Genomic DNA, 16,805 nt, shown 5'->3' with positions numbered 1-16,805 from the left:
GACAGAATGAATAAATGAATGAGTACATACATTTTTTCATTCTTCCCCTGAATTCTGAATTGAGCAAAGGAATGCCAGTCATAGAAGTAATGAGACTTTCAAAATTACGTCCACATATTTTATGTTTTTAACATACCTTTTAGAAGCTTGAAGTTAGCAGCAATGGAAAGGATTTAGATAACTGGACACATTAAAGTGCTATTAACATGCACTAGAAAAAGGTCAAAATTTTAAAATATATTAATATAGGTAAGTACATATACATGTGTGTGTGCTGAGTTGCTCAGTCATACATACATATATGTAAATGTATGTGTATACATGTGCTCATTAGACTAAACAGCAATAGAAAAAAAGGAAAATATGAGTACTTTCCAAATATTTTTTTTAGACTCTTACACATCTTGGAACAGTGGGACACTTTTTTGTGACTTCCTTCCTCCTTTATTGGGCTTTGAAGTCAGAAATGTTACCCATCTTTCTAAATACCTTATTTATTCATCTCAAATATACCCTTTTCCTGATGACAAATGTGTATGAATGGATCAGCGTCAATATATTGCTATTACTGGGGAAATTATTCATGGTATGCCCTCTGATGTGTGGCTGGATCAACTAAATTTTAAATGCAAAAGATAATGCCTTTTTCTTAGCATCTTCTGTTCAGCGGTAAATTACAATATATAGGACTTAAACACTTTCCAATAGTTGGGATGGTTTTTCTGAAGCTTACTTCTTTCTTTTCCTCTTAAACACTTGGAGATAATAAATTTTTATTTTTTAAAAAGAGTCCAGAATACCTTGATTAATTTTCTGTAAAATTTTGCCATTAAGATGTTAATGACAAATAGCAATAGAAAGGTATGCTTTAAAAAGGGAACAATATGAAGACAAAGCAGCTATATATGAGAGCAGAAAATAAAGTGTAATTTTTGGTATCCTGAAGAAAATTGAGACTACAAAATTGCTTTTTCATTAAATTTTATACTCCATACATGCTTTTTGAGTTCCAAGATCTATTGTCTTTCTGTTACCTTTTATTAAAAGCTCCATAATTGTGTGAGTCTAACATGGTTTTAATTTATTTGCTTTTAGATTCAAAATTGGATGCATCATTTGAATAAAACACATTCAGGTCTCATTCACATGTTCTCTATTGGAAAATCATATGAGGGAAGATCTCTTTATGTTTTAAAGGTAAAAAAATAAATTAGCAACTGAATATTTACTATTCATCTTTTTCAGCTTTGACTTATAAGGAAAAGAAGTGAAATGGTTTTTCATAGTGTCTCATATTTAACATCATCTGGTAATTTAAGACTGGTGGCTTAGATAGTAAAGAATCTGCCTACAAATGAGAGACTCAGGTCTGATCCCTGGGTGCAGAAGATACCCTGGAGAAGGGAATGGAAACTCATTCCAGTATCCAGGCTGGATAATCCCACAGACAGAGAAGCCTGGTGGGCTGTCAGTCCATGGGGTTGTAAGGCATTAGACATGACTGAGTGACTAACACTTTCACTTTTTTCCAGTAATTTAAGAAAAAAATTTCCCTTAAGTTTTTGAGCCATATTTATTTTTTGCCATTGAGTATTCCAAAGAATACTATTTCTAACTTATTCAGAGTGACTGATGAACTTCAAAAATAATGACCTTCAAAATTATTTGTGGGTTGGTGCTGCTGACAATGAACAGATGCAAAACTATACAAATGTGTCAGAAGGTATACGTCCCTCCCAGCCCTTGAGCCTGCATTCTCTTCCAGCTACTCACCTATAGCTCTCCATTCCTTCTCAGCCAAACATCTTAAAAGATTTTCCTACATCACTGTCTCTACTTCCTCACCAACCATTCAGACCCTGGCCTCCCTGACCTTTGCCCCGACGACAACTCTAGAACTTCTGGATGACTTCTACTTGGCTCTCCTCCCATCTCAGAGCATCCTCTTCCCTTGTCCTTTCTTTATGTGCTGGTGACCCCAGGATTCTCTCCCCAGCTGTGCTCTCTACCTGCCATCTTGGAAGCACATCCACTCCATGGTTTCAGTGATCATTCCAGACTTATCTGTTCAGTGGACTCTGCTCTCTAGTGCTGGGCATCCTCATCTTGACATTCACCAAAGCACCTCAGACTCACGATGGCACCACTGTGCTCCAGATCAGGAAACATGAACCACCCTGAATTCCTCCTCCTTATTCTAACCACTTCAAATCTAACACAAAGAACTGACAATTTTTTTTTCTTCTATCTTCTGGATTTATCACAACCTCTTCTCTTGTCCTCACTGCTGTTGACCTAGGCTTGTTTCTGGATCTATTCTCCCTGGACTATTACACTCACAGCCTTAGGACTGAACTTCCTCGTTAGTCCCCATCCTCTCATCCTCTAACCTATCTATACACACACACCCACACCCCTCCCATAGAATACAGGATGAAGCCGTATCTGAATGTCATATCTAGGAATGTCATGTGCCTCCTGCCTCTGGGTCAGCTTCATCTCCCTTCTTTCCTCATACCTTAGAAGCATTGGCTCAAACATGGTGTGCTCAGCTTCTCTTCCAAGCTTGAGATAAATGTCTTCTTCCACTTGTCTGCCAGGCAAGCTTCAAGTCTTACTCACATACTCAAAGTCTTTTCTCTTCTGAGAAGCCCTCATTTGTTCCCCAGGAAAATGACACATACCACCCCATGTCCCCAGAGTAACTCCTGCATATTCACCTTATAGTGATGAATTGCTGGTATTTCTGCCCTCTCCACTACCATATAAATTCCTCCTCTTCTCATCTCAGAATCTCCAAGGTTAAGCACCATGTCTGATGTTTAAAAGGATTTCTTGAACTGTTAATATCAGTTAAGTGTATTAATGAATGAATGAAAACTAGATCTCCCATCAGTGTCAAAATTAGTGGGTAAGAAACCATGTTATAGATGAAATTTATATAGCAGGATTATAAAGAAAAGTTTATTGCTTGATTCTACAAATCAAATTGTTTTGTGTTTCCTTTATGTACTGTAATAAAATTTGACTTTGTCTTCCTACAAGACATAGCTATTTCTTTAATAGATATTGCTTGGGAATATTTTTGTTATCTTGCATGGGGAGGGGGGTTGAGAAAAAGAGGGCAAGGACAGGGAAAAGGAAGGGAAAAAATTCAGTTTATTACTTACCGCCACATATATTAAAATGGAATATGTGCGTGCAAAGTCACTTCAGTCATGTCCAACTCTTTGCAACCCTATGGACTGGGGCCCTCCAGGCTCTGCTGTACATGGGATTCTCAGGCAAGAATACTGGGATGGATTGCCATTCCCTCCTCCAGGGGATCTTCCCAACCCAGGGATCAAACCCGCATCTCTCACATCTCTTGCATTGGCAAGCAGGTTCTTTACCACTGGCGCCACCTGGGAAGCCCTAAAATGGAGAAGCACATCTATTTAATCAATTGCCTTTTCCTTATGTATTTCCCACTTCTTTGATTTGTCATTAAGGCAATAAATTTACAGTTTCTGCATCAACAAGCTTGGACTTCTGAAATCGATAGGAACTCTCTTTGTCTTTTTTATGGGTTACCTAATGAACCCAACTCTAGTGAAGTATTATGCTGAAACCATATTTAATTATGCAGGTCAGTGAATCCAAAAATAAAAGCTTGCATTGGTTACTATGAATACTCTTGTTTTCAGCTGGGCAGATCACGGGCTTACAAAAGAGCTGTCTGGATGGACTGTGGCATTCATGCAAGAGAGTGGATTGGTCCTGCCTTCTGTCAGTGGTTTGTAAAAGAAGTAAGTTAAACCCTTTATGCCGTGTCCATTTGAGCTAGCCAGTGTTTTATTCTGCTCAAGGAACAAAACTGGGAATGTGAAGCGAGAGATACCTGATAATAACACCATAATTTTGTGGGTTGCTTTTATGTTTATGAAGCCCTCTCAAAACCCTGGCTCAGATTATCTTCACCTCTGCCCTTGGAGGCTGGAATTACCAAACCTCATTAAAGAGAAAGAACTTTAAAAAAAATTAAAAAAATAAATACAGAGAAAGAACTTGAGATTCAGAGTGTTAATGAATTTATGACAAATTAGGAACCAACCATAGTAGCTGATAGATGACAAAAGGCTAAAAATTCAATGTATGGTGTTCCAAAACAGTTTTTCATGTGATATTCAGCATGGAAAATTCTACATGACTGTTGTTCTCCTTCAAAATGATCTCACATATGCTATAGCAATAAAGAGATGCCCTCCTGCTATGGATCTGTGATTTAGATACCAAAGACCTTTAGCATTTGTGGATGTAACATTCACTGTTTCAGTGCTTCTCAGTGACTAATGGTTGATGACTCACAGTGGTTTCTCATTTTCTGGAGACTTCATTTAAGTCATAAGCCCTATGAGGCTAGTATATTGAATGTGTTCTTCTCCCAAGAGTGGGTCAGCCTCATGGGCTAACATCTTAATACGTTCTGATATCTTTCTATTGTCAAGAATGTAATGACTTCCATGGTTTTCCTTTTCAGTTTCACTTCTTAGTGTTTTTTTTTTTTAAAGACTCCTAAAAGAAAACAAACTACTAGTACAGGTAATAAAAGTGAAGAAGTCTAAGGAAAGGAGGTTCTAAGCCAGAAAATAACCCTAAAAATTACTTCTAGAAAACCATTAATGATACAAAATAGTGAAATATTTCAGTTATATTTCACTATGTTTTATGGGAAAATTATGTGACCTAGTGCAGTTTGTGATTTTGAAGACTCTCCTAGTCTTAGAAAATATGCCTCACAAATGTCAATGATGTACTAAATTTGTAAAAATCTGCTTCTCCACCACTACAAGCTCATACAAGTATCCATTTTATAATGTAATAATAAAATTTTCAAAGTATTCCCGCTCAGTGTATTCAGCAATTCATATTCTCTTAAAATACCATTTTATCCAGTAGGACAAAAGCAAAAGCTAACAAACTGTTAACCCTAGCATCTTGTATAAATATCCATTATATACATATAACATCGTCTACTGTCTCAAGTTTCAAAACTGAGAAGGGAAAAAACGGTTAAGAACAGAATGTCTATTGTTTATAGACTATGGTCCTTCCCAGGTGGTGCTAGTGGTAAAGAACCCAGCTGCCAATGCAAGAGATGTTAAGAGACATGGATTCTATCCCTGGGTCAGGAAGATTCCCTGGAGAAGGGCACAGTAACCCACTCCAGTATTCTTGCCTGGAGAATCCCATGGACAGAGGAGCCTGTTGGGCTCCAGTCCATAGGGTAGCACAGAGTCGGACACAATGGAAGCAATTTAGCACACATGCACACATGGTCCTGTGTGTTATTATAGAACATAAAATATACCTTCCAAACATTTAATCTCACCCTCATATGTGCAGCCTTTTTATAGCAACTAAGCTTACTTTATTTGTCCATGTGGTAATTGTCTCTCTTCCTATACCAGTGCCGAGGGCAGAGCCTATCTTGTTCATTGCCAAATCCCTAGCACCTAGAACACCATCTGGCACCTAATAATGCTTCAGTTATTGATGAATGAATGAGAATAATGAGAATTCAGTGGTTATGACAATAAGAAATTTCTGGGAGATGACTTGCAATTCATCTCCCAAGGATATGAATGGTACTACCTAGACTTTGCAGTGAGCAATATGTACAGCCATACATGGCAGCCCTAGAACCCAAGCTAAACTGAGCACCGAAGAGTTGATGCTTTGAACTGTGGTGTTGGAGAAGACTCTTGAGAGTCCCTTGGACTTCAAGGAAATCAAACCAGTCCATCCTAAAGGAGATCAGTCCTGAATATTCATTGGAAGGACTGATGCTAAAGCTGAAGCTCCAGGATTTTGGCCACCTGATGCGAAGAACTGACTCATTGGAAAAGACCCTGATGCTGGGAAAGATTGAAGGCAGGAGGAGAAGGGGACGACAAAGGATGAGATGGTTGGATGGCATCACCAACTCGATGGACATGAGTTTGAGTAAGCTTCGAGAGTTGGTAATCAGCAAGAAAGCCTGGCATGCTGCACTCCATGGGGTTGCAAAGAGTCAGACATGAGTGAGTGACTGAAATGAACTGAATTTTTCTTCTCTTTCTTGGTGCTTTTCCCCAAATTCAGCAGCTTGAAACAGCAAACACTGATTACTTGCTAGTTTCTGTGGGTCACAACCCAGGTGCAGTTTAGCCAAGTGCCTCGGGTAAGTCAAGGTGTCAGCTGGAGATGGGGCCATCTCAGGGCTTGTGTGGGGAATCTGTGTCTGAGAGCTCAGTCACGTGACTGTCAGCAGCTTCCGTCCTCCCTGGCTGTGAGCCAGAGACATCAGTTCCCTGTCACATGGGCATCACCTCAGGACAGCTCACAACCCAGCACCTGGCTACCCTCAGAACAGATGAGGCGGAGGAAGAGCCCAAGATGGAAGCCACAGTCTCTTTTAAACTAATTTCAGAAGTGATATCCTATCACTTTTTTCATATTCTGTCCATTGGAATACGTCACTAGGTCCAGACTGGATTCAAGGGGAGGGCATTAGACAAAAGCACAAGGGCCAAGAAGTGAGAATCACTGGGGGCCACCGTGGAGGCTGCCAGCCATTCCTGGTGGGACTTTCTCCATAGCCATCACTGTAATGTTTGCATCCTTACTTCAGCATGAACTGGAAGAAAACTTATCCAGCCTTTTAAGTTCTGCTAGAACAGCAGATGGCACAGAGGTTACATATACACATGTAGTTGTCAGACAGCCCTGGGTTGGAATGCCAGCTCTGCCATTTACTAGCTGTGTGATCTTGGTGGGCAAGTCATAATAATAATAATAATCATGAGTGAGTGAGTGAAGTTGCTATAACCGAGTGTGTCACATATTACGATAATCATAATATGTGACACACTCGGTTATTGGGAGGATTCAATTATATAATGTTTATAAAAGACTTAACAGTGCTTGGCATATAATAAGCAGTTAATAAAATCAATTCATTTTTAATAGGAGTAGTATCAGCAAGTTGGTATTTTAAAATGACCAGAGAATCATTAGAAAGAAAATCAGCAAGGATATGAAAGAACTTAACACCACCAACCAACAGGAGCTAAATCACATTTATGGATCACCCAACAAACAACAGCAGAATATGCATTCTTTTCAAGTGCCTGCAGAACATACTGGGGCTTTACCCTGGCTCAGCTGGTAAAGAACCTGCCTGCCAATGCAGGAGACGCAAGAGATACAGGTTCAATCCCTTGGTCAGGAAGATTCCCTGGAGAAGGAAATGGTAACACGCTCTAGTATTCTTGCCTGGGAAATCCCATGGATAGATGAACCTGGCGGGTACATCCATCGGGTCTCAAAGAATTGGACACAACTGAGCACACACACGCAGAACATATACCAAGATATTCCATATCACACACCAGGAAACAAATCTCAACAAATTTAAAGGAAATGAAATCATATAGACCATGTTTTCTGACCACAGGGAAGTCAAACCAGATATTGATAACAGAAAGATAACCTCCAAACACGGAGAAATTAAGATGCCTCTGAGTTACCTATGAGTTAAGGATAAAATCTCAAGGGAAATTTAAAAAGTAAATTGCACTGAATGAACATGAAAATACATACAGCATATTAAAATTTGTGGTACACATCTAAAACAATACTAAGAGGGAAATTTATAGCACTTAAATGTATACATTAAAAAAGAGGGAAATTCTCAAAACAATAAGCTCTCAACTCAAGAACCTAGAAAAATAGAAAATAAAGGCAAAGCAAGAAGGAGCTAATAAGGATAAGAGTAAAAATCAATGAAACTGAAAACAGAAAATCATTAGAGAAATCAGTGAAACAAGGAGGTAGTTCTTGAAAAGATCTGTGAAATCAACAAAGTTCTAGCAAGAGAGACAGAAAAAGAACATACAAATTACCAACTTAGGAATGAAAGAGAGATATGATTACAGATCCTGCAGATATCAAAAGGACAATAAAATAATACTATGAACAACTCTACACATATAAATTTGACAACTTAGGCAAAAATATACCAGTAAATAGAAAAACACAAACTTTCACAACTCATTCACTATGCAACAGGCAAGTTGAATATCCCTACTACTATTAAAGACATTGAATTCATAACTTTAAAATTCAAAAAGAAGAAAGGAATAAATCTCCCTACCCAGATGGTTTCACTAAAGAATTCTACCAAATGTTTAAAGAATAAGACCAATTCTACACACTCACTTTCACAAAATAGGAGCAAACATTTTCAATTCATTTTATAAAGTTAGTATTACCCTAGTACCAAAATCATACAAAGACAGTATGAAAAAAAAACTAGAAAATAGATTCAGAAATCCTTAACAAAATATTCCCAAATAGAATTTATCAATCTATAAAAATAATTCTGCATCACAACCAAGTGAGGTTTATTTCAGAGACCCAAACCTGGTTTAATATTTGAAATTCAATCAATGTAATCTACCATACTAACAGCTAAAGAAGAGAGTCTATTTAATCTTATCAGTTGATACAGAAAAATACCTTGACAAAATTTAATAGACATTCATAATAAAAACTCCCAGAAAAGCATATATAGAGTGGAACTTCCTCAACTTTATAAAAACTATCTATGAAAATCATATTGCAACCATTACACTTAGTGGTAGATGAGCAAATGCTTCTTCCTAGGATCAAGAATAAGGTAAGGATGTCCACTCTCACCACTCCTAATTAACATAGTGCTGAAATTTCTAGTCAATAGAAGAGGAAGAAATAAAACATGTACAGATCTAAAAGGAATGAATAAAATTATTCTAACCATTAATGACATGATTGTCTACATAGAAAACCCCAAGGAATCTACAGGAAAATAGAAGTAACAAAGTAATTAAGATCACAGGACACAAGATACACATACAAAAATCAACTATATTTCTATATACCAGCAGTGAACATGTGGATGCTGAAATTAAAAATACATTAAAATTTATAATTACTCAACAAATGAAATAAGCATAAATCTCACAAAACAAGTATAGGAATTATGTGCTGAAAACTACAAAACACTGATCAAAAAAAAGATCTAAGTATATAGAGACATGCCATATTCATGGACAGGAAGATTCAATATAGAAAAATATCAGTTCTCTCCAATTGATATCAATGTTTAACATAATTCCTATAAAAATTCCAGCAAGACTTTTTGTAGATATAGGTGAAATTATTCTAAAATTTATATGAAAAGGCAAAGGAACCAGAAGAGTTAAAACAATTTTGTAAAAGAATCATTTTACTCAACTTCAAGGTATGTAGCTACAATAATCAAAAGTATATAGTGCTAGTGAAGGGACAAACAGAAAAATGGAACAGGAGACTCAGATACAGACCTACAAAGTGTGCCCAAGTGATTTTCAACAAAGGTATAAAAGCAATTCAGTGAAGGAAAGACTTACTTTTCCACAAATGGTGCTGAATCAAGTAGACTTCCATAGGTTAATAAATGAATTTCAACCTAAGTCTCATTTCTTACACAAAAATTAACTCAAAGTGGATCACTGACTTAAATGAAAAATGTAAATTTATAAGAACTTTTTTTAAAAAAATAGGAAAAAAATCTTCAGGATCTAAAACTAGGCCAAAAGTTCTTAGACTTGACACCAAATGCAAGCTCCATATAAGGAAAAGTTGATAAATTAAACATTATCAAGCATAATCAACATTTAAAATTTTACTGTGAGAAAGACCTTGTTAAGAGGAGAAAAAAGACAAGCTACAAACTTTGCCACATATCTGATAAATGACTCCTATTTGGAGAATATAAACTCAAAACTTGACAATAAGAAATCAAGTAATGCAATTAGAAAATGGGCAAGAGACATGAAGAGACATTTCACCAAAGAGTATACAGATGGCCAACAAAAAAATAAAATCCCAGAAAAAAAAGATGCCATTAGGGCAACTCAAATTAAAACCACAATGAGCTCTCACTAGACACCCATCAGAATGGCTAAAATTACACACACACACACACACACACACACACACACACCCCTGGAGGTACAGGGAGGGACTGACTCACCAACCAGTGCTGGGGAAGATGGAGAAAAACAGGATCCCTCACACACTGCTAGTGAGAGTGTAAAATGGTGGAGTTACTCTTGAAGACAGTTAACACTTTCATTTAAAACTAGACTTGCAACTATCATCAGTTCAGTTCAGTTCAGTCCAGTCCCTCAGTCGTGTCCGACTCTTTGCAACCCCATGAACTGCAGCACGCCAGGCCTCCCTGTCCCCAACTCCCGTAGTTCACCCAAATCCATGTCCATTGAGTCAGTGATGCCATCCAACCATCTCACCCTCTGTTGTCTCCTTCTCCTCCTGCCCTCAATCTTTCCCAGCATCAGGGTCTTTTCACATAAGTCAGCTCTTCACATCAGTTGGCCAAAGTATTGGAGTTTCAGCTTCTACTATCATATAACCCAGTAATTGCACTCTTGGCATTTATCCCAGAGAAATTAAAACTTATGTTCACTCAAAAACTGTATACAAGTGTTTCCAGCAGCTTTATCTGTAATAGCCAAAAATTGGGAACAATCCAGATACCCTTCAATAGGCAAATGGTTAAACAAACTAGTACATGCATACCATGGAAAACTACTCAGCAAAAAAACAAACAGACTATGGAAACACACAACACGAATGAATCTCCAGAGAATTATGCTGAATGAAAAACTAGTCCCAAATAGATACTGTAGGGTCTCATTTATAGAATGTTCTTGAGGTGATAAAATTACAATTGACTCGAATAGACAGCATATTAAAAAGCAGAGAAATTACTTTGTTGACAAAAGTCTGTCTAGTCAAAGCTATGGTTTTTCCAGTAGTCATGTATGGATATGAGAGTTGGACTCTCATAAAGAAAGCTGAGCACCAAAGAATTGATGCTTTTGAACTGTGGTGTTGGAGAAGACTCTTGAGAGTCCCTTGGCCTGCAAGGAGATCCAACCAGTCCATCCTAAAAGAAATCAGCCCTGACTATTCATTGGAAGGACTGATGCTGAAGCTGAAGCTCCAATACTTGGGCCACCTGATGCAAAGAACTGACTCATTGGAAAAGACCCTGATGCTGGAAAAGATTGAAGGCAGGAGAGAAGGAGACAACAGAGGATGAGATGGTTGGATGGCATTACCAACTCGATGGACATGAGTTTGAGCAAACTCCAGGAGTTGGTGATGGACAGAGAAGCCTGGCACACTGCAGTTTATGGGGTCGCAGAGTTGGACATAATTGAGTGACTGAACAAAAACAACAAATATGAATTTAAACTGCAAGGGTCCACTCATACACAGATTTTTTTCCAATAAACACGTACCACAGTTGTATGTGACCCTTAGTTGGTTGAACCCAGGGATGTGGAACACTAGATATGGAGGACCAATTGTAAAGTTATATGTGAATTTTTTTTTCTGGCCATACCGTGTGGCATGTGGGATCTTAGTTTCCTGACAGAGATTGAACCTGTGTTCCTTGCACTGGAGTCTTAACCATTGGACCTCCAGGGAAGTCGCATATATGGATTTTCCACTGCTTTTGGAGGGTCAGCACTCCAATCCCCATGTTGTTTAAGGTTCAACTGTATAGAAATTGATAACAGATTAGTGTTTTCTGGGGATTAAGGAAAGGAAAGTGAATGTGGCTATAAAAGGGCAACCATGAGGGGTCCTTGTTGTGATGGCAAGGTTCTGTATCTTGACTGTGTCCATTACAGTACACTAGTTGGGATATTATACTATTATATACTATACTAGTTGGGATATTAAACTATTATATATATATATAGTTTTATAAGATATTGCTATTGGGGGGAAGTGGGTCCCAGGGTACAAGGGATTTCTCTGTATTAATTCTTATAATTATGTGTGAATTTATAACCTCTGTCCATGGAATTCTCCAGGAAAGAATACTGGAGTGGGTAGCCATTGCCTTCTCCAAGAGATCTTCCCAACCCAGGGACCAAACCCGGGTCTCCCACATTGCAGGCAGATTCTTTACCATCTGAGCCACCAGGGAAGCCCCATGTGAATCTATATCTATCTCAAAATGTTAAATGTATTGTAAAAAGAGTAACCAGGTCTCCATACACCTGGGTTCCATTCTCTTTGGAACCAGGTACTGTTTTCCTTTCTGGGCAGTCAGAAGCCAATTTCATTCTTGCTCTCTCCTCTCTGCTATGTATAAACCTCATCAACTGACCCTGACTCACTCCACCATGGACACCAGGAGTATCGGGCTGTGGCTGTGACTGTGACTGTCTGTCCCTCTCCTCTTCAGCCAGCTTGATTCGCCCATGTCAGGCCCTGGAAGCCACTTCCACTGCTGCTGCCTACTCCAGTTTAGTAGATGAGTCCCTGAGGGTCTTGGACACACAAAGCTTATAAAACAATGACAGAGAAGCAAACTACCTGGATTAATTCACTGGTGAGATGGCCTTGATTATTTTATTTAAAAAACTGCTCAAGTGAATTCACTATCTCAACACATAACTGATAGCTGTATTCATTATCTCAACATATAACTGCTGGCTGGCAGATGTTTTTAAAATGCAAAATGCATGATAAGATTGTGGGTTTTATCTTTAAAATTGAAAATCATTTAATTATGTTGAAAAATAGAGAGCTATCAATTTCAATACCTGTCACTTCCTTTTTTTACAGTATTCATATTACAATTTTTTAATCTTATTAATATAAACAAAATAAAGAAAACCAATGGAGGTATACTTGGGTTGCAAAATCTTTCTCTTTTTCAATGCTTCTTTATACCAGGTTAACGGAGCCATTATTAATGTTATACTTATAGTACAGCAGATAGCTCAGTTGGTAAAGAATCCACCTGCAATGCAGAAGACCCCAGTTCAATTCCTGGGTCAGGAAGATCCACCGGAGAAGGGATAGGCTACCCACTCCAGTAATCTTGGGCTTCCCTTGTGCCTCAGCTGGTAAAGAATCTTCCTGCAATGTGGGACACATGGGTTCAATCTCTGGGTTGGGAAGATCCCCTGGAGAAGGGGACAGCGACTCACTCCAGTATTCTGGCCTGGAGAATTCCATGGACGACAGTCCACGGGGTCGCAAAGAGTCACACACGACTGAGTGACTTTCACTTCATTGGTATTACTACGCTTCACTTCAGGGGTATACTTTGGCCACCTGATGTGAAGAGTTGACTCATTGGAAAAGATCCTGATTCCAATGTCCAAAAGACATTGGAAAGACTGAGGGCAGGAGGAGAAGGGGGCAACAGAGGGTAAGACAGTTGGATGGCATCACTGGACACGAGTCTGAGCAAACTCCAGGAGATAGTGAAGGACAGGAAGTCTGGTGTGCTGCAGTCCATGGGGTCACAAAGTCAGACAAAACTTAACAACTGAACACAACAACTGGTTTTGGATAGAGGAAGCCAAGGGGAAAAAACATGGTAGACATACTGTTGAAATGTGTGTCACAGATGTCACTTCACCATGAATCCAAAAAGGAATTTTAAGAAACACTATCTTTTGGTGGTAAAGTTTTCTTAAATTTGTCATGAGCCAAGAGGGATGATACAAATACTAAATTCATCAAAGAAAGAAAACTAGAATAGATTAAGAAAGGGAAAGAAACAGAGGTAAATATATAGAACTTGGAAGTTATCTGTCTGCAAAAGTGAACAGATACTATTTGCAGATGAGTAAGAGACTTAAATGGACTTCCTTGGTGGCTCAGCTGGTAAAGAATCTGCCTGCGATGCATGAGACCTGGGTTTGACCCCTGGGTTGGGAAGATCCCCTGGAAGAAGGCATGGCAACCCACTCCAGTATTCCTTCCTGGAGAATTCCGTGGATAGAGGAGGCTGGTGGGCTACAGTCCGTGGGGTTGCAAAGAGTCAGACATGACTGAACAACTAAGCATGGCACAAGAGACTTAAAGATGAGGACACACAGAGGACAGGGAACAAAGAAAATAGACAGCTAATCAAGACTTACAAAAAGGAACTCTCACAAAGCTTAAAAGTAAGAGAGTTAAAAATAAAATTGCAAAGGAAACTAACAAGTTAAAAATAGTTAAAAACTGTTTAGCACGTCCTCAAAAAGTAAACATATAGTTACTCATACAACCCCCAAATTCCACTCCTATATATATAACCAAGAACAATGAAAACATATATCCACACAGAAATGTGTACAAGAATGGTCACAGCAAAATTTTCCTAATAGCCAAAAAATTGAAGCAACTCAGATGTCTATCAACTGATGGATAAACAAAATATGGTAGACCCATGCAATGGAATATTATTCAACCATAATAAAGTGCAATACAAACCACAGCATGGATGAAACTTGAAACGTGTTATGTGAAATAAACCAGAAGTAAAAGGCCATATATTGTATCATTCCATATATATGAAATGTCAAGAACAGGCAAATCCATAGAAACAGGAAGTCGGTTAGTGGTTGCCAGACGATGAGGGGAGAGGGGAATTGGGAATGAGTACTAACAGGTATCATGTTTCTTTTTGGGGGTGATGGAAAAGTTCTGCAATTAGATAGTGATGACAATGGCATGTTATGAACACACTAAAAAATTACTGAACTGTACACTTTTAAATGAATTACACTCAATTTAAAAAAAAGAAATGAAGTGTTGATACATACTACAACATAGATGAACCTTGAAAGCACTGAGCTAACTGAAAAAAGCAGCCACAAAAGACCACATAGTACACAATCCCTCCTGTACATGATGTCTAAAACAGGCTAATTTACAGAGACAGAAAGTAGATTAGTGGTTACCTATGGCTGGGAAAATGAGGGGGTCAGGGAGTTGATACCTAAAGGATACGAAGTGTCTTTTTTGGTGATGAAAATATTCTAAAATTATATAGTGGTGACAGTTGCATTACTCTGTGAATATATTAAAAGCCACTTAATTGTATTCTTTAAAAAGATGAACTGTAGAATGTGTGAATTATATCTCAATAAAGCTGTTATTTCTTTAACACAGTGTTAAATAGGGTCCTGTTAGAGAATGTTTATATTAATCAGTCAACAATTTCTTGTTGATCACTACATTTTCAACTCTCAGCATTGTGGGGTCAGCAGAAGTGTAAGTCATGGTCCAGCCCTCAAGGAGTCTACATTTTATTTGAGGAGAAATATTTGTGTGCAGGAAACAATAGTAAACAACATAAAACAGTGTATCTTTGGAGATTAAATTATACTGACTATAACAGCTGAAGGAATTCAAGAATCAGAGACAGACTTCCCTGGCGGTCCAGTGGTTAAGACTTCACCTTCCAGTGCAGGAGAGTGTGGGTTCGATCCCTGGTGAGGAAGCTAAGATCCACATGCCTCATGGCCAAAAAACCAAAACATAAAATAGAAGAAATATTATTTATTGTAACAAATTAAATAAAGAGTTTTAAAATGGTCCACATTAAAAAAATCTTTAAAAAAAATCAGAGAAATCCATTAGACTTTGAAAGATGACAAGATTTAGGAAAAATCTGTGGGGAAGTGAGTCTCATTAGACCTTGACTCAGGAGTGGAAATGTGATCGGGGAGATATATCATGTTCAAAAGAAGACTAATAATGTTGAGGACATGGTATAGATTAGTAAGACCAAATCCTACAGTCTGTGTGAGTAGATTCTACTGCAATCTGAGACTGACTGAAAAATTATTAAAGTTAGCCTTGGAAGCCAGAGTTTGGTCCAATAAAGAAAAATGAGAAAGTACTCTTATGCATGAAAAGCATATCAGTATTAAATGAGAGTTTAAAGAAGAAATACAATGATATATGAATGGAAGGAAGTAGGAGCCTAGAGTGAGGGCAACTAACTCGAAGTGTTTAGGGCAAAATTCCACACATGGACAGGGAGAGTGGATGTAGGAATGGAAAGTAAAGAAAAGGTTTATATAGTTCAAATGAGAAAATCATTCATTCATTCAACCAAAGACTTATTAAGCACCTCTTTTTATGTGAAGGCAGCTTGCGAAGTTCTAGAACAGTACAAGTACTGTAATGTACATTACATTAATGCTTCCCTCAATTCTTCTACTACAATTCTACTGGGGAGATGAGACACAAGCACAGAAAGCAGCAATAAAGAAAGTCTTTAGGAACCGATGACCAGCTTGATATGGGGATGAAAGTGCAGGATGAGTCAAAGATGGCAAGATGCTCAAGAGAATGATGAAACTGTGGGAGCATCAGCTGAAATGTTGGCAGTTTTATTAGTCTGAAGGGAAGAACCCAAAACCACATGCCATTAAGCAAGTTAAATGATTGATGTAGTCGACAAGTAATTACTGAGTGTCTATCATGCACCACCCCAGCCAGAGTGTATATTGCGGAGGGAGACAGGATTTTCAAAACTCTGTTCTCTTGCAACTTGATTCTCCTGAACCAAAAGGAGGAAATACTCTCTGATGAGAGATTAAAGAGACTCCATAAGCAGAGTTGAGTATCTCAACCAAAAGAATCAATACCTGGTTTACAGGTTTAATTTGGACAACAGAAATCCAAGAAAACATCCCAGTGATTTAGCCAACCATAACAGAATTGTTTTCAAATATTTTTCTTGAGTATATTACTTTACCTGATAAGAGACAGGAAAAAGGTAGAGGACTGAAACAGTTCACCACTCCTGTTCTGAGCTCTGGCACGAGTTCAGAGGAATCATAACGGTAGTTGAGGTAGGCAAGCAATTTTTAGCAGCAGCCTATATTTAACATCTTTTTATTTTTCATGTTTTTTTACTTAAT

At 38.1% G+C, this 16,805-nt stretch overlaps 1 protein-coding gene across 1 annotated transcript in view; it reads left to right on the top strand.

Moving 5' to 3' along the window:
* Window positions 1-16,805, top strand: part of CPA6 (carboxypeptidase A6) — a 266,594-nt gene that overhangs the window by 196,325 nt on the left and 53,464 nt on the right. The window contains exons 5-6 of the mRNA XM_061122831.1: window positions 1,096-1,197; window positions 3,687-3,788. Of these exons, the coding sequence (XP_060978814.1) occupies window positions 1,096-1,197; window positions 3,687-3,788 (204 nt within the window). The remainder of the gene's footprint in view (window positions 1-1,095; window positions 1,198-3,686; window positions 3,789-16,805) is intronic.

This window comes from Dama dama, chromosome 21, assembly GCF_033118175.1.
Source record: "Dama dama isolate Ldn47 chromosome 21, ASM3311817v1, whole genome shotgun sequence".
Taxonomy (NCBI): Eukaryota; Metazoa; Chordata; class Mammalia; order Artiodactyla; family Cervidae; genus Dama; species Dama dama.
This window is presented reverse-complemented; position numbering and strand designations above follow the sequence as displayed.